Below are 19,198 nucleotides of genomic sequence, written 5' to 3'. Positions count from 1 at the left end.
AGTCTAACTGGATGAGGGCAGTGGCTTCTCAACCCCGAGTACACATTCAAATCACCTGGGGAGCTTTGAAAATGCTGGGGCCAGGGCTCCACTCCAGACCAATTACATCAGACTCTCTGGGGCGTGGGCCCAGGCATTGATATGTTCTTTTTAAAAAACTCCCAGATGATTCTAATATGCAGTGCAACTGAAAACCACTAAACTAGCTGAACCAGAGGGACTGGGCACTGGAAACTCTCTAGGCAAGTTGAAGCGTGCATGGCCCCTGCCCATCCTGCTAGAGGCTGTGGGGGTGGGAGCTACTGTTTAGGGCTGAAGTGCCCTGGTAACCATCCAGGTCCTCCTCCACATCTCTCTTCCCCCAGACCTCAGGCGGAGACCCGGTGGGAACAATGCCCTCCACATGGAGGAGGCAGCCTCTGGAAAGTGAAGGGGAGGGCTTCCCAGGGGTTGGGCACAGAACCCTGGGCTCTGGCTCCCGGCGGGTGTTGAAACTGCTCTGGACCACTTGCCAGTACAACCCCAAGACATACACCACTCCAACCACACAACCCCAGAGCTAAGCCCTAACTACTACCCAGGGTCCAAATGACACCACTGGGAACCCACAGCTAGAAAAAAGGAAACCGAGGAGAAATAGTGGGAAGAAAGGCCACAGGGCAGAGGTCAGCAGAGAGCTCAAATCATCAGGTAGGACTTGGCTCAGCGACAAGTGGCAAGGTCAGTGAAGAGGGGGATGCCACGTGGCCCACCTGCCCAGAGCTTCCAACACTAATCTCTGGGGTCCCCATGCCGCCCTCATCCTGCATCCACTCTACCTAGCTGTGTAGCAGGAACCCATGGGTCTGACCCCAACAGATGGTTATCTTGGCCCAGCAGCCCCGCAGCATCTTTACACACACCCCTAGATAATTCTGATACAAAGAGCCCTTGATCTATGCCCCACAAAGCAGTCCCTCAGAGGCTCTCTCTGCTCAGTCTAGAACTTTGAGCTGAGCTCAAAGCCAGAGGGGTGAGAGTGGGGGTGGGCTGAGGCCATGAAGAGTGTCCTAGGATGGAGAGCAGAGAGAGAGGAGAGAGAGGGATCATAGTGCCAGGAAAACATGGGGAGCATCTCTTGGGCATAATCTCCAGCGCTCTACAGAAAATTCATTTCTGTATCTCCCCCCTCCGGCCCCCAGCAAGCACAGGGTGTAGGGCAACAATGAGTCCACTTGGGAAGGCACAGTCTTCCCTCTCTGGGTCCAACAGAGCCTGGTGCAGACAGGGGGCATCCTCTGCACCCCATCCTGAACTTGTTCAGGACAGCAGAAAAGTGACTTGGCCCAGGGGTCCCACTCAAGGGAGAAGGTGTGGCAGAGAGTCTGTCTGGGGATCCAGCCTGGGCACTCAGCCCAAACCCTTCTGGGGTTTCTGACTCTGCCAGAAGCTTCTAGCCTCCCTGGTTCTTCCCTTCTGCTGAGCGGCCAGCAGGAATCAGAAACAGACCTTCCTAAGGTACAGGAAGGTGGACTGGCAGAAACAGGCCCCTTCTGTAAACTCCACCTGCTTAGCAGGGCTGGGACCCAAGGCGCACAGGCTGAGAGCAGGCAACTGGGGAGAAGGAAGTTGGGGAGGGGGTATCGATGCTTCAGAGAAAGAAAAGCAGGAAAACTCAGTCGGCAAGACAGGGAGTTTAGGAGCTCACTGTCAGGGACAAGTCGCAAACCCTTTCAATGTCTTTGTTTCCTTTTGCAAAGCCCATGGGGTTAGGATTACACTGAAAAATGCTTGGAGGCGGGGTTGAGAAATCCAATTACTTAAGCACCAAGGGCACAAGAGTTCCAGGCCACAGAGGTAACCAGGATTTACTCAGACCCTAATCTTACTGGCCTTGGGATGTTTGCCTCTTAAGGAATATTTCTGTGGCAAGACTGTTACCTACCCCTTAGCCCCCCCATTCTCCTCCAAGATGAGGCAGCTAGGGGAGAAGCGAATTAGCATTTTACATTTTTGTCTAATCTTTAGCATCTCAAATAAAAATAAAAAAGCCAAAGATCCTCAGGCAGAAAAAACTTTGCAGGGGAAGGGGGGCGGAGATAAACTCATGCAATGGAAACTATCGGGATGTCTGTCCTTACAGACACCAGGACAGTTTGTGATCAGCCCTCAGAGGAAAAGGTCTCTACCTCCAGATTACTGAGAGCAGCCAAATGGGGAAAGCTCAAAATTCAGGGTGTCCTGCCTGCGGCCATGGAGCTTCCATGCCTTGCAGGGCCCAAGTCCACTCAGCATCTCCCAGAGACCTGGCCTTCCCCTTACCTGTCCCCTTCCTCTAAGTCATGCAGTTCACACACACACACACACACACACACACACACACACACACACACAATTATGCCCCTTAAGGGGACTCTGTAGGTCCTGACACTTCTCCATCAGAACCTGAGACTTGCAGAGATGAAAGGGCAATCAGGAGGCATCCTCACCTACATAAGCTGAGATGCAAGAAAATCTTTTCAGGGACTCAGAGAATCTCTGGGACAGCAAGATCTCTACTCTTCCAAGTGGTGCTCTGTCCCCAAGATGGACAGGACAGGAGAGAGGGGAAGTCATGTCCAGAAAAGGTTGGAGTGGTCAAAACAGAGACCCTCTGCTCTCCCAGAAGTGAAATTCAAAAGCAGTGCTGTGCAGGGTATGGCCCGTAAACTGTTCACCACCACCCACCACAACATAAACATAGGAACCAACAGTGGGCCTTCAGAAGCAGGCACCGCGATTTGAACCTGCACCGACACGCAAGAGCAAGTGTCCTGGACTCGCCTCCTTCAACGGCTCACAGACCAGTCAGAAAGTTTAGCATAGATGGTGCTGAACTTTCAAAATACACGTGGCGCAAGCTGCAAACTACTTGTACAAAGTAGGACTGTGTATCAGTCTGCAACATTTTAGAAATAAAAAAACACTGCCACATTTAGTTTGAGAAAAATTAACTTTGGAAGGCTACTACTTCATTTTACAAAGGAAACTGAAGACCAGGGACACTAAGTGACCTCCTCATGACCAACGACAGAACCCAAGAGTAGCAGAGTTGGGGCTAGAGAGGAAAAGAAACAGGACAACTGCACTTTTGCCACCTCCTAGTCTCAGCCAGAGGTGTCAGTGGGAGCCCCCCTCTCAAGCAGTTGAGGCTGCAGGGCCCACACATGCCCCATGCATAGAAAGCAATTTTGGGTTCCAGGTAAAATGCCCGGCACAGCCTTATCTGAATCTCAAACCCAACACAACTAAAACCAACACTTTCCTTTCAAAACTAAGCTCTCTTCCCAGCTATTCCATTTCCGACCCCACTACCCTGATCTGTAATTGCCGGATCCCAGAAATGCTAACTTATTGAAAACATGGCTGGCATGCTGCTTCTTGCTTCAAAGTCCCTTGATGTCCACTGAGCCAGTGATAAAAGCAAAGGTAAAGAGCTAGGCACAGCTGGGGGCGAGGGTTTGGTCTGCTGCACATGCAAGTTCACAGCCCAAAGCACAAAGATCAAAAAGCCTTCGTGGTATAAAAAACAAAACATGCCAATGCTGGTTTGCCCACATAGAGTTAGATTTTAGGTACTTTAGTCAGTGTCTCTTGCTTCCAGTGGTACTGTAGAGCTCAAATAATAATAATTTCTCTTATTTTTCAGGACCTAGTACTGTACCTGGAACATGGTAAATGCTCAGTAAATGTTGAAAGACAAAAGGAGAAAGGAAGAGAAAGTGAATGGGGGTGGAGTCATAGTCCTGGATAGCATGACAATCCAATCTACAGATCCTAACTGTCTGAGCCATCCCTGCCCCCCATCAGCCCAAAGGCTTCCAAAACTAACCCACAAGGAAGTCATCTCCTTCTCAGACGCTGCAAACATGCTGGGAACAAAGGGGGAGTCCTCGGCTGACTGCCATGCCAGATGCTCAAGTGTGAGAGGAAACAAGGCCCAAGAGGTCAGGGTGGGAAAGAGAACTGGAGAGGACTGGGAGACCCAAAAGCGGAGCCAAACCAAAGCCCCTCCCACATTCCCTGCCCCCACCCCCAGCCAGCCGAACCATTTGCTACAGCCTGGGGGATATGGGAGGGGACTGGCAAGACCACAAAGACCATTTCTAGCAGAACCATCCATCTGCAGCTGGAGGGAGCCCAGAGCCAGGCAGGCCCCTCCTCAGCGAGCCAGCAGGAGCCCTGCAGTGATCCCTGTGGGCACTACAGTGGGCAGGAAGGCTCCCTCAGGCCCACTCACCTGTCTATCCTGCAACATCCTCTCTCTCCCAGGATATATAGTTGGGAGTCACCAAGGAGTTAGGGCTGAACCCTGGGACTCTAACTCCAGTTCTTGTTAGGACTTGGGAAGCCCTCTCTCCCCCCCTGTCCTCAAACTCAACTTGAAATCCTTCTGGTTGGCTTGTTTCCTGCTCTAGCCTGACATGCTCACCTGCTGCTTACAAACGGCCCCCTCACAAAGGGCTGGAGAATGGGAAGAGCAGGCAAGAAACTAGTAGGAGTCACCCACGGTGTGTGGAAAGTCGAGGATCAGAGATCCTCAACAAAGAGGCATTTCTGCAATGGTCAAAAGCAGAGATAGAAGGCAGAGATCCTGGGCACAGTCCCAAAATAGTTTCCAGACATCTTCAGCCAATTGAGGATTCCCACGGGGCAGTGCGTGGGAGCAGCGTGGGAGCCCAAAAGTCGGGCGGCATGATGCTCTCGGCACCGGGCACTCACTCCTGCCCAGGCTGCCAAGGAGGAGGTGACAGCAACAGTGTGTGCTCTGGCGCATATCATGGGTAGGCATGTAACACACTAGACAGCACAGTGACAACTTGTGTTTATCAAGCTCAACTCCGCACACCCTACATCATGGATATTCTTGAAACCCTGGGAGGACTCAGCACGCCGTAGATGAGCATATTCCCACTGGCTACTGGACACCTGTCAACCCTAAGACTTCCAGTGTGAATTTCACCCATCCCATGAGAACAGACTGTGAGACCCCCCTTGTCCTCTGTCCCAGAGTCTTGGCCTGACCTCGGAATGAACTCATGCAGCAGACATCTTCCTACACCATGACCTGCTGACGGAAGAGGATCTGGCCAAACTGCCCCATCCAGGGTATGTGGGACACCGCACTGAACTTGTCACCCAAGAAAAGTCAGTATAGAGGGAAGGTGGCCCCCAGGGACAGAGGGCTTAGATCCCCATGCTTGCTGGCAGTGCCCAAGGCAGGCCCAAAGGAAGCTGTGATCCTCCAACTGAGAACTCAACAATAAAAACAAGCACAGACACAACCTCAGAGCTTTAAAAACAGAGCCAACTCAGGTTCCAGTCTGAGAAGGGGGAAAGAGAGAGACGCATTTGAAGGGCTTCTTCTGGTTTTCCAAGTAGCCCTGACACATGCCCACAACATTAAGGGTCAAGGTACTAGGCTGGAAGCTTCTAGCAGGACTGCAGGGCCAGCAGAATGCAGGCAGAGAGAAATGGAGAACACACTTGGAAAGAGCTGAAGAGAAGCCACCGCTAGGCGGGAGGGAGGGGGTGCTTTCGGGAGTAAACAAACCTGCCAGCAGTCCTTCCTCCCAGCAGAGAGGGAAGCTCTGGCTGACAAGGCCGGAGACACAGAGGAGGGAGGGAGCTGCCCCCTCCCTGAGCCCATCTGTCCTCATTCCCTTGTCCTGCTTTCCCCAGGGTGGGGGACAGAACAGGTGCACTCCATGCCATGATCTCTGTGCCCACAGACCTCAACAGCACACTCCCCGGTCAGCAGTGGGAGGCTAGGGAAGGAAGTGGAGGTGGAACCTGGGGTTTCTGCTCCGGAGAAGAGCGTGTGGAGTGAGCTCACAGCTTTCTCCTCCCCACCCACAGCACTGACAGTACCAACCTCCCTCTGCTTGCCTCAGGGGCCTCCCACAGTCTGGTCCCAGGTGATCACCCACTTCTCCCAGCCTCACCAAGGCATGCCCAGCTCCCCAGGGGAGCTAATGCCACCTGGCTCTTCTCCTTCCCCCAGAAGCTTCTCTAGAAGCAAATTCCTGCCCTCCCCCAAGTACTTCCTTGCCTCAAGTTCCTTGGGAAGAGGCCAAGGAACCACCCCAGCTTCTGATCCACCCTGCAGCCTCACCCAGGAGCCCCCATCCCACGTGGGGAAGCAGAGCCCCTCCCTGCTAGTGTTCCCACCCAGGCAGTGAGGTGGCAGAGTGCCACTTCCAGCACCCACGGAGCTTCCCACAGCTTTCCCAGGAAGCAGGAGGAGGATTTCCAGGGAGGAGCGTCTGGGGACACCAGCAGCACATCCACCTGCTACCCAAGCCACCAGAGTCCCCCGGCTCCCCACAGGCTCCAGGGGCCCACGGAAAGGTGGGGCTGAGATGGGCTAGAATGGGCTCCCTCCCTCCTAAGAAAAGTCCCATCCGGTCCTGCCCCGGCCCACCTGTCCCCAGCCTCTCTGTTCTGAACTTGAGAGACAACCACATAGAACTGCCTCCCGCTTTGTTTTCTCTGCCCCGGGCCAGCAGAGGATACTGCTGAGTAATCCCAAACTTACCCCAGGTCCTCAGCCCTGAAAACAGGGACAAAACCCAAGGAAACCTACTGATCCTAGTCCCTGTCAACCTGGGAGGAATATCCTAGTAATGGCTGATACCCCACCAGGCCCTGCCCTGACCCAAATACTCCCAGCCCTGACCTTCAGACAACCACATGGAGAAGCTCAGTGCCCCTTCTCTGCTTCCCACTCACCTGGTAACATTCCCTTCCCAGTTCCCCAGACACCAAGCCACAGAGTAACAGCAGCCTCCTCCCGGCTTCCCAGTCATGATGTTGCATCAGCCCCCACCCTACCCAAAATATCCTCACCCCCACCACCTCCTCTCCTCTCCAGCCATCTCCATGGTGACAGCAGCATGACTAATGACACCCTATCAGCTTCAGACTCAGGAGCACAATTTACCCTCCCTCCTACCCTCCCACCCCACCCAGGGATTTCTGCATTTTGGATGCAAACCAACAGTGCCAGAGACATTCTCAAGAGAGATTTCCAGGGGTAAGGGTGGGTAGTGGGTTGCATGTCTTTAACAACACACACACACACACACACACACCAAAAAAACACAGTTCAACAAACCCGATCCCAACTGCACCCAAACCATCCAGCTGAGAAAGCAAAAAGAATCCAAACAAAACCCACACAGGCCTGAGAATTCATTGGCCGCCCACACCCCCCGCCACCCCTCCCCCTCAGCTGCTGCTACACACACAGTGGGAGATTAAGGGATCACCCGAGGAGACCCTTTATTTTTATCCAATCCAGTCAAACACTTCACCCCCACCACACACACACACACACACACACACTCCCTCTCTCTCCCCCCCCTCCCTCCGTCCCTCCCTCCCTCGCGCTCACACACACACACACACACACACACACACACACACACACAAGGTACCTTGACAGCGGCCCCTTGTCCCCAGGGCCCGGCTCCTTCACCAGCCTTTATTTCCACCTGCAAAAGAAACCAGAGAGACAGATGAGCCAGGCTGACAGCAGGAGAGACTCCAAGTCCTCCCGCTGCACCCCCAGCACCGCTGCAGGGGAGGCGGAGGATGGGGGGGGAGCCTCGGGAAGAAAGGGCAGCGGGGACCATCTTCCTGCCTCCAGCTGCCGCGCAGACACGCAGTGGAGAGGCGCATTTGCCTTCCAGTGTGTTTTTGTTTTCATGCCTCCTTCTCCCACCCTCCCGAGATCCAAAGGCCACTGCCCCTCCTCCAGCGCCCAGCCGGCCTGTCCCTCCCCGCCCTGCCGCCCTACCTCAGCCGGCCTCCTCTGGTGCATGGGCCGGCGGGCCTCCCATTATCCCCGCCGGAGCGCGCGGAGGGAGGCACTGCAGAGGAGGCGGCGGCCAGCTGCCGGCTTGGCTCCCCTCCCTGCCGCCGGCGAGGCTGGTGTGGAGGGGGCGGCGCGCTCGCCAGCCAATCCCCGAGGCCGGCCGGGCGGGGGCAGGGCCGCCGGGGGCTGGACCTGCCCAGCCGGGAGGCGGGGGCGCCTCCGAGGGTGCCGCGGAGCCGCGTCCGCTGCGGCCCAGGCCCACCGCCTTTCCCAGGCAGGCCCGGGAGCCCGGGGCACCCCGTCTCCTCCGAGTAGGGGACCCCGAAGGTAACCCCAGAGGCACCCTCTGCATCTCCAGGGTCAAATGACAGACCGTGCCTGGGGTCCAGCAGCAGCTGGTGGGATTTCCTCTCCCACCGCTCGCGTCTCACCCCAGGACACCAGCCTCACCCAGCACCAGCGCTGCAAAAGCTTGAGGAGCAGTAGCCCCTGCAATCTTCGAAGAAAAAATAAAGCCTCACCAGTATGAACCTTTACCCTGTTTTGCAGATGAGGAAACAAGGCAAGCCAAGTGAAGTAACTTACCCAAGGTGACACTGCTAGAAAACAGCAGAGCAGGAACTCCCAGCCAGGTCTGTTTGGCTCTAAAGACCAGGCTTTTAACCATATGCAGTCCTACTCCCTCCCTCCCTCCCTCCAGCTTCCACCTCAGAAAACAGACTTCCTGAAGCCCACACTGCCTGTGGCTCAGAGCCTCACCAAGTCAGCCTGCCCTCCCCATGCAAACACCCACACCTCACCCTAGGATGGCTCATCCCTCTGCCGGAATATACCCCACCCCATCCAGACAGCCCCCCCATCACCACCACCACTCCACGATACTTTCTTCTCTCTTAGAAGAGCAACAGCAGCCCTTCCACCCCCGCCCAAGTGTCAGGGCTTCCCATCCCTGGGACCACAAGAGCAAGGGCCTCCAGTCACCAGGCTCTGAGCCTCTGAAAGCTGCAATGCCCAGGACACTGAAGGGCAGGAGAACAGGACAGGGCAAGGAAGACCCTGTACTCCACTCCTAGATTTAATTCCTGGCATCCCTGGGCACATTCTACTCCGCTCCATCCCTTCCCTGTAGCTGAATACCCAGAGCCTCCACCCCCCAGGAAGGGGACGTTACAGACTCTGGTCCCTCAAGTATCCAGTTGCGTTCCTGGCTCCACCACTACTAGCTGCAGGGCTCTGGTGATGGCACCTTAGCCTCACTCACTCTGCTCATCTGGTAAAATGCAACTACAAAGAACAGTGACCTGGAATACATGTGAAGATTCTGTGCAGAAATGCAGCGCATCCCCATGCACTGTAGGTGCTGCTAGCTACCATCACTTAGTTTCTGGGAGGAATCCTTCTGCGCTACTTCTCATCTCACAGATGAAGAAGCTGAGGCCAGAGAGAAGTGACTCAGGGCTAGTCAGGATGTGTAACAGCCCATTTCAGTGATGTGCTCTGCTACCAGGTCCACCACAGATGCCCAATCACTGCTCCTACCTGGTGCCCCAAGGGGGTACTAAGCCGGGATAAGCTGCCTTAGGAGAGAGCGAAAAGCTTGCCTCTGGTGAGGAGATTCCAGGAGGCACAGGGCCCACACCTTCATCACCCCTGGGGACAAAGGGCAGCACTGCTGGGCTACTCTCCAGGGCAGGTGACAAGGCAGGGCAAGGAACAGTGTCCTGAGTCATGGCTCAAGACGGAAAAATGGGCTCCTGCACCCCTTAGCTTTTACTTAGCCAGGCCAAGTAAAGTCCCTTCTCTACCCTGGTCCCCCAAACCCCAGCCCCACCTACCCACCCTACACACAGTCTGCTGCTAGATAAGGAAACAAACACTGCTTGGACAGGAACAATTAATTCTGTTGCTGCTGCGGCTGCCACAGTTTATCAAGCCCCTGCTATGTACCAGGCTCTGTGCCAACCATGCCAGTAGGAGCATCTCATTTGAATTACTTCACACACAACCCTGTCTCTTACGGGGAAAAGGACTTGTACATAGAAGTTGGTTATTAGCCTGTACAGCACACAGCTGGTGAGTGGTAGGCTAGAATTCCAATCTAGGCCTTTCTCCTCCCAGTTCTCTAACCCCTCTCTCTCTGCCAATCCCAGGGAAGTGCAAAGAGGGATGGGGTCACTTGAATTCAGCCACTTCCCTTTAAGCTACGGGTCTGAGAATAGTATCAGAAACTTCAAGATGCTGCTTCTTGCCTGGGTTCCCCACCCCTCCCCCACCTGGTGCAAGGAGCAAGGCTTAATCCAAAAGTCACTTCCCTCTGTCACTTTTCCAGCTCATCTAGCCTCTATGAGCATCACCCACTTCTCCCAAGGCCTTCACAGAGCAGCGCAAGGGCCTCTTCCAGAGCACCAATCACAACCAAGTTCAGTTATTTATTTACACGGCGGTCTTTCCCCACGTGGGCGGGGGCCCTGTCTTCCCCACTTTACTAGTCTCAGCACAGAGCTGGAATGTGCTGAGCTGAGTTTCTACGCAAGGAGGGAGGAGTGGCAGGGGGTTGGGCGATATTCAGAGGCCACTCTCCAGGTCGGCTTTCTCTCTGAGATCCCCAAATATCAGAGGGACACCTCCTCTCCTGGGAGGGCAGGACCTGCCACAACTAAACTAGAGCTGAGTCTCAGCCTGTTCAGCTCAGCCCACATCTTCCTCACCAGCCTGCAGGAGCCACCCTGACTTTCTGATTCACCAACACACACCCCCCCCATTGCTAACTCATTCCTACCTCAATTACAATCACCCGCCTACCCATGCCAACCCTAAGAGGAGCCCGTGGTCCCTGAGGAGGGCACCTGCTCCCATCTCTGTACCACCCTGGCCTCCTGCCCTTTCTGAGGCATCTGAAAAGCCAGGGCTCCAAGGACTCACAAAGGCACGTGCTGGGGCTACCCTGCCTCCAGCAGAGACACTCTCCATACCCAACCCTGTCCTGTCTCTATCTGCCCCTCTTTCTACATTTGGAGCTTCACAGTGACTGGCCAGAGGTACTTGGGACCCTTCCATATGGGGGCCAAGGGTCCTGTTCATCTTCCATGGTGACCTCTAGTTCCCCCTGCACTCCTACCAGGATTCCGGAATGGGGCCACAGTCCTCACCACCAGGGAGAGATGAATAGATTCACTCACTCTCAGAACACACAAAATACCCCAACACTGAGAGCCTCAGGAACATGGATATCCACAGGCCAGAACCCACACAGATATATAAAAACTAGGGAATAAGAACACATTCAGACATACACCGAGCACCAACCCCATGCCAGGCCCCATACTTGGAGCAAAATATATCAATATCTTATGTAACCATCAAAACAAAACAATGAGACCGGAATTATTCATGCCCATTCTACAAATGGAGAAATTGAAATACAGAGAGGCTAAGTACCTTGCCCAAGGTCATACAGCTAGAAAATTACTGAGCAGGGTTCTCGCTACCCCCTCATTTGTAGCTGTACTGTCAGTGCTGCTCTGTGTAACCCCATGATTTTCATAACAACCTACCTCTTCTAGAGTTGGCAGTGGGTAGACAGACTTCTCCTCCCTGGCCATGACTGTGTCCTGCACGAGTCACTCCCCCACAAAGCTTTATTTCAAAGCTCAGCTCAAGCCCACTTCCTCCAGGAAGCCTTCTCGGGTTACTACGGTCCTCTGCCAGCCGACAGCACTTCTAATGTTTCTCATTTGACACTTGTTACTGCTATTTGTCTCGCTGGGTGTGCTGCCTCTCCAACCAGAACGGCTGGAATTGTGCCTTTCCAAAGCCCCTGCGGGGTTTTACCCAACATTCCACACACTGAAGGCACCTGGAATCCACGCGGGGAAGTCTGCGACCTCCCTCTCTTCCTTCTTCATCACACAAAGGATCCTGCCAAGGAAACCCAACACCCCCTCCACCTTCAGAGCTATGTTTGAAGTCCCGGGTGTCCACGCATCAATTTCCACCCAAGTAATTGCAGCCCATCACACACATCATCCCCTATATTTGAAACTCTTTGCGGTTGTCATGGGAACTGCCTTTGCCTTCATTCACTGATCAGGCCTCACAATTAGCTTTGGCAGTGGAAGTCTGTGTCAACAGCAATCTCAGGGAGGAGGCTGAGGAGGAGGAGCAGCAGCAGCAGGGAAAGAAGGAAGGTGCTCCTCCTTGGAGATACAGCAGATCCAGACTGAACCCAGGCACCCAGCAACGTCCACGGGGAGAGGGTCAGAGCCGGCCAACTCCACCTACACGCTTCAGTACCAACAAACAGAATGCATCGTGGCAGCAGGCTGACAGGTGGCAGTTGTGGCTCCGCCCAAACTCCGCATGCCCTCCTAGGTGCTTGTGAGGAGGTCTTACAGTCTATGAACCTCATTAGGGTCTCCCCACCTCACATTCAACAGCCTGGGGCCACCAAATATTCCAGAAACCAAGTAAGTAACACAGGACCTTAAGAGGTGGGAGGGGAATGCTCAGTGGTTCAGACACCGGGGAGCAGCCTCTAGGAAAACTTCCAAGAGGAATTAACACAGAGTCTTACCTTCCACCTGCAGGATCCAGGAACACCTGAAGGTGGCCCCCTGTGACCTGTGTCCTTCCACACTCCTGCCACCAATGACAAGCATTCAAGCATTCGGGTAGCATCTCTACACACCTCAGACTCAGAGATTTCTCCCTCCTCCTGGAAGTCCGCCCCCCCCCCCCCCCGCAATCATTCACATATCGATAGACTGAAACTCTCAAAACATATCCCTTCCCTTTCCCACTGGGCTCTCTGGTCCCAAAGATGACTAAAGGCTGGTCTCTGCCCTCAAGGCATCCCTCCCCTGTAGCCCTACCAAACCACACTGTAATTATTTGTTTCCACGCTCATCTTCCTCCACAGACTGTGAGCTCATCAGGGACAGAGTACGCACTGCCTCCCCTTTACCCATAACCCGGGCTCAGCGGCAGCCTTGCACACAGCCAGGCGAGACTTGCTGAATGAGGCTGGGAAAGCAACTCACTGGTCTACAAGTTAAAGCAGATGACGTCCCGCTGCGGAGAAACTGAAGCAATGCCAGAGGGAGGAGCTTCCCCCCGGCACAGGTACTGTAGGTCCTGGGAGGGAGGGAGCATTCCAGGAAGGTGTCTCTCCTCTGTCCTAGCGTAAGCTCTCCTCCTCCCGACGGCTCCCTGCTGCAGCAGGGGACACAGTCCAGACAGGACCCAGCCCCTCACAGTGTGAGTCTGCCATCCCTCTTCTAGTGCTCCAGGGTGATTCTCAGCATCAACATGGGAACTGGGACACCCAGAGTTTACCCTTAAAGGGAATCAGCAATCAACAAAAAGAGAAAAAAATAAGACAAGAGAGTCACCCAAGGTCCTCACAAGGAATGGCTTAGAAGTGGAACAGCCTCTACTCCAATACCTTGATACTTTTTTTCAACCCAGCTCTCCACACTCTTACCTGAGGCTTCCTGGCCTTGATTAGGAGAGGTGGGAAGCTGCGGGGCACATGCAGCTCTCGCAAATGCCTCCAAGTGACTCTACCCAGTCTAACTTCCCTTCCATTTGGAGAATCTAGACTTGCTGCTTTGCCAGTGGTGGGAGGTACACTGATCTGTCTCTGGCTGGGTGTGGAACGTGGGGCACGACAAGAGCTGGAACTTGTGCAGGTCAGAGCCAGTAGGGCAGAAACAGAGCTTGTGTGACCTGAAGCAAGCGAGCAACCTCCCTGGACTTGCGGTCACCTAAAGGCCAGCCAGTCACCTAATACTGGGCTGCAGCTTTTTTTTCCCCTTCCTTAGTGACTAAAACTTAGGTTATCAGATTTCTTATGGAAATGACAGGAGATAAGCACGGAGGGGTGTGTCCACTCTAGGTATTCCAGCAGCCTCGGCCCTGCAGACAGGCTGTGCACAGACATTCGGGCAGAGGCCACAGCAACCCTTGGGAACTCTCCCCCAAACAGCCAGCCGATGAAGAGGTCCCTTCCTGAGCATCTTGCCCTCAGTCCACAAGGGAGCTGTAAAGAAGTGATGGGGAGCCCTGGCCAGGTGGCTCAGTTGGTTGGAGCATCATCTCGTACACCAAAAGGGTTGCAGATTCCATTCCTGGTTGGGGCACATACTAGAGGCAACTGATTCATGTTTCTCTTACATTGATATCTCTCCCTTCCTCTCTCTCTAAAAAAAATCAATGGAGCCCAGCCGGCGTGGCTCAGCGGTTGAGCATCGACCTATGAACCAGGAGGTCACAGGTCCGATTCTCAGTCAGGGCACATGCCTGGGTTGTGGGCTCGATCCCCAGTTGGGGGCATGCAAGAGGCAGCCGATCAATGACTCTCATCACTGATGTTTCTCTCTCCCTCTCTGTTTCTCTCTTTAAAAAAAATAAAAAAAATCAAATAAAAAAAATCAATGGAAACATATTCTCGGGTGAGGATTTTAAAAAATAATTTAAAAAAAGAATTGATGGGGAGGCGAGTGGAGAATCAGTGACAATGCCTGAGGCCCCTGATGTGGTCGTTTAACTTGCCTGGTCACCTCACTACCTTCGAGAATGAGACGCCCAAGGCACAGAGGCGACGATTTGGTTGGCATGGGTCTGCGCACAGGTAAGTTTGGGGCCAGAAGTAAACATGGTCAAGTTTCACTAGGGCCTCCGGTCAAGTCTGTGGGTGAGAGAGGCAACTTTCCATTGGGAGCTTTGGAGAAAGCATTTGGGTGGAGAGCCACACCTGACTCCTCCTGCTATTCCTTTCCCATAGCTGATTATTAAAACATGGCCATGCCCACAAGGAAAAGCAATGAGCTTCACGGTGGGTTAGAACCCAGGAAACCACTGTCCCCTTCCATATCCCTCACTTGGGGAGGAAACAGGAATCCTAACCTAAAATACCCTTCTGAGAGCAGCCAACCAGGATGGCTATTTCCCCAACCCAGAAATAGGTCTGGGTGAGGGTTCAGATATCACACAGGGCAACTCCATGTCCTACAGAGAACTTCCCACGATGATGGAAATGTTATCTGCACGTTCAATTCACAAGCTGCTAGCCACAGGCCGCTATGGAGCACTTGAAAGGCAGCTAGTGCAACTGAGCTGAATTTAATTTGAATTAATTTGAATTTAAATAGCCACACGTAGCTAATGGCTACCATAACTGGACAGCTCCAGTAGAGCATGCTTGTTAAATTTGGGGAGGTCATGAGTACTCTTGAGAATCTACTGAAAACCACGGACCTTCTCCCCTGAGAGAAGAAAGCCCTGCACATTCACAACATTTCGCTGAAGTTTTCAGAAAGTTCACAGAGTCTATTCCAAACTAGGTCTGAGAACAGGTCTACATATAAGATTCTCTGGAACTTGACAAAAACTTTATGGTCTAAAGGAGATGTTTCTTCTGCAACGTAGTTATCTGAGGAATATGAAAATAGACGTGCCATTATACTTTTATGTAGTCTTAGCAAGAGACGCCAAGTGTAACATCCCCACCAGTCAGCGCCCAGCCTCTACCAGACACAGGAAACGCACCACCGCTTAGGGCTTGCTCTTCAATCTTGGAACAGCTGCAAATGTTAAGACAATTCTCTTTTCTAACATGGGTTCAGTCTACCTGCTTATAACCACCACCCACCAAAAAATGTTCTGCACACTCCTCTACACCACGGAACTGACTCCGCCTTCCACACGAGAGGGGCCTTAGCCTGCATTCCTCTACCCATTTCCAAGGTGAACAGGCTGTTTCCTTCAATCGTCTCTCATGCAACCACTCTGACAGATCTCAGTATAGATTATCAACATCCCTTTTAGAGTTTCAGCTCTTCCTACCTTCTTGGAAGGCAGGGTTCCCTACTTGCGCATTTATTTCTTCGATTTTAAAACAAGTACAGGACTTTGGATTTATCAGACTGTACCAGTCTCCTTAAGCCCTTAATCTATATTGTTCAACTTAATACCTGCACCATCTCCCCCCCCACACACACACAGATCTGACTCACCTCCCTACCTACATCTTATGAAGAGGGTACACATGCCTTCGGCTGCATAAGCCTCCAGGCCCTTCGGTGAGTCCCAAGATTCTATGAACGTGACCTTTCTCTTCACAATCACCATCAGCTCCTCCTCCACGGGGCTCCAACACCCTGAGTCAGGCTCCTGAACAGCACACATCTGAGAGCCTTTTCCCAACTATTCTCAGAACACACACAGATTCCTAACGGGTTTTGATAACTCACGAGGCTAGCAGGAAATGGTCTCCAGAACAAGGGTAAACCTGGAATCAATCTCAAAAGGTACTGGTCTCCCTGGCCTACCTACAGGTTAAAGAAATGAAGTGGGTCACCCTCTTTAACCTTGATGGCACCTGGAGTTCTTTTACCTGTTTATCAAGACTTACTTCTGTTCTCTTCTCTACGCGCCCCCTCCCTTCTCCCAGTGGCCAGCTCCTCAAACTCTCCTGGACATACAGATCACCTGGGAGCCTGGTTAAAGTGGAGATTCTGACTCACTAGGTGTAAGGTGGAGCCTGACAGTCTGCATTTCTAACGAGCTCCCAGTTGATGCCAATGCTTCTGGTCCACTGATTAGCAAAGTGGGAGTATGGATGTGAACCATTCAGGTGCCCCAAGACTCAGGTGAGCAATTTACAGAAGAGTCCAGGTAGGTGCCCATCAGCTCAGCTCTCATCTGTATCAGAGGACTTGACTCTAACTACACATTAGATACACCTGGGAGCCCCAGCCCACCTGGGCTCACCAATTAAATCAGGTTCCTGGAGGTGGGACTCAGGTGATCCCAATGTGGAACCCCTGGTTCACATGGTTGATAAAAAGATTGAACCAGGGCAGTTATACCAGCACCATCTCATCAGGATGACTTTAAATTAAAAAACTGGCCCTCTGATCTGTCCAAGAAGCTGGCAGGAGATACCATCATTTATTTGCAGAAGTCCAGATATGTGAGTTTGACTAGGCTGCTTTGTAAAGAACCACGGGAACCCCCAAAACTCACCACTTGCCTTTCTAAAGCCTCACAAGCCACCTTTGTAACAATCTGCTCTAAAACTGTCAAAAATTGACGTCAAACTTTTAACTAATTTCCAAAATTTCTTTGAAAATGTGGACTTTTTGCCTGTCTCTGGTCTTTTGGCCCCATCTCAATCATCATAATTCATATAGATGTCATTCCACAAACATATCTGAAGGTGTTCAGTAGGGATCGAGGGAGCAAATGACTGAGACTCAGGCAGGGCAGCCAGCTGGCTCTGCTTTCCTAACCACACACGTTGTGGTCCTTCCCAGTTTACACCTCCTAACATAACAGGGACCCAATGGCTGCTTTCTCTGTGTCACGGGTTATGCTCCCTGAAGTTGTAAGCCTATCTCTTCCTTCTCTTTCTTGCTGGGAGTATATAAAAGGCTTTTATTGTCTTGAATATCTTCTACCAGCCTCAGCACATTCTGGTCACTGGAGTTCCTGACGCTCCTCCTAAGGGGTCAGACCACTCTCGAATCTGCTTTCAGTGTCATGCACCCTTTTCCACACGAGGAGCATGGTCTGTTACCCTCTGCACTCACTAGACAGCAGCCATGCAACACACAGCTGGTTCAGTTCCTTCTCTCTCCCACCACCTTCCTCCTTAGGGCGCCATTCAGGACTGTTCCATCAGCATTTCCTTTTTAAAGAGCAATCCTATCCCTCCAGCTAACTTCCCTTTCAGAGTCTGTGGCCATGGGGTTAAAAACTTTTTGAAAAACAATTGTCTCAAGTCTATGGCAAACACCTCTCCTTGCCCAGCCTTCCCTCTGGCCTCACAACCACTATGATGGGGTCCCTTTCTCTACAGTCTCATCAATTCTACTTCACCCATCAACTCTATTCCTTTGTTGGTTGAAAGGATCCCTCCTCACAGCCTCTATCTTCAGGACGATAGACCTACTGGCAGGCAAGAATCCATCAAGTGTTCTGACTTTGTTGAGAGATCCCTAATTCCAAGGTATCTCATCTCTTTTTTTTTTTTTAATATATCTTTATTGATTTCAGAGAGAGGAAAGGAAAGGGAGAGAGAGAGATAGAAACGTCAATGATGAGAGTCATTGATCAAGCCCTCAACCCAGGCATGTGCCCTGACCGGGAACTGAACCCTGATCGCCTAGATCCCAGGTCGACGCTCAACCACTGAGCCACGCCCGGCCGGGCGTCATCTCAAAACCAGCAAAGAGAGCTATTTCAACCACTTGCTTGAGGGTCAATGTCTCACACCACATATTTTCCCCTTTCTTTCCATTTTCACTGATAACATTCTCAGTCATGCTCCCACCCTCATGCATATATCTTCCCATACAGGTTTTTTTTTCCCACAAAGGGTTTTCCTCCTACCCTATCAGGTATTCACTTCCCTTGCCCAGGAGTAACTTTTCAGTCAGGACCAGAGTGGCTCCTTGCTCCTGATGCCCAGCCTCCTCCCCAGCAGAGAGGCTGGCAAACTCCTCCCTCCCTATGCCCGGCCCCGCAGTTCTTCTATGAGCATGTTAGGGAATGTCTTGAGATAAACGTTTAATATGAATTGCGTCTTTACAATTGTAACCCGGAGGCTCACTAATGCACAGTTGTTTATGCATAAAGATTAATTCTTTTCTACATGTTCTAGAACTGTTCTATAGCTATGCACTGATTACCTACTATGTGTCAGGCATTATGCAAACTTCATCTCAATTCTCACAGCAACCCTGCAAAGAAGGGTTACCCCATCTGACAAATGAGAAAACTGATGCTCAGGCGAGTTAAGTGGCACAGCTCTTAATTTGGGTTCTGAGGCCACACCCACCAAATCTGACTTTTCTATTCAGCTGTCCTGTGCTACGAGCCACCACTCAGGTAAAAAGAATGTAGAGATCAAACAGCCCAGGATCTAAATCCTTCCCAGAACTAGGAAGGAAGACCATGGTACAGGAGTGAACCCTGTCAGTACAGAAGCAGTCAACTGCATCTGGTGGGAGGGCCCACTCTGGGAGCCGTCTCTAGCCTTAAAATGCTGAACTTCTCCTCTGAGTAGAGAGGCTCCACAGCACTGCCACCCACCCCTTCCACTGAAAAACGGGTGAGGAACAGGGCAGGAAGCCGGGGAAACCAAGATAACGTTTACCCGATTACAGGATGATCCAAAGCAGCTGTCAGCAGATAGCTCAAAGAAAGCCAGGGAGAGGTGGAGACAGGATGGAAGTAAGGAAAAGGTGCCCAGAGGAGGAAATACCAAGAAGCAGGGATGCAAGGAGATGGTCTGATTCCCAGGAGACTCCTGGGATGCTGTCTTATTCCACCTGAAGAGTCAGGGCCAAATTCTAA

The 19,198-nt window shown here is 52.3% G+C and overlaps 1 protein-coding gene across 3 annotated transcripts in view; it reads right to left on the bottom strand.

Moving 5' to 3' along the window:
- Window positions 1-19,198, bottom strand: part of TET3 (tet methylcytosine dioxygenase 3) — a 95,297-nt gene that overhangs the window by 70,560 nt on the left and 5,539 nt on the right. For all 3 annotated transcript variants that reach the window (XM_087823642.1, XM_087823640.1, XM_087823641.1), the window contains one exon: window positions 7,458-7,514. In XM_087823642.1, the coding sequence (XP_087679768.1) occupies window positions 7,458-7,514 (57 nt within the window). The remainder of the gene's footprint in view (window positions 1-7,457; window positions 7,515-19,198) is intronic.

The sequence above is a fragment of the Miniopterus natalensis genome, chromosome 13, assembly GCF_054644295.1.
Source record: "Miniopterus natalensis isolate mMinNat1 chromosome 13, mMinNat1.hap1, whole genome shotgun sequence".
Lineage (NCBI taxonomy): Eukaryota > Metazoa > Chordata > Mammalia > Chiroptera > Miniopteridae > Miniopterus > Miniopterus natalensis.
Note: the sequence above shows the minus strand (reverse complement) of the source record. Positions and strands in the feature narration are given on the sequence as shown.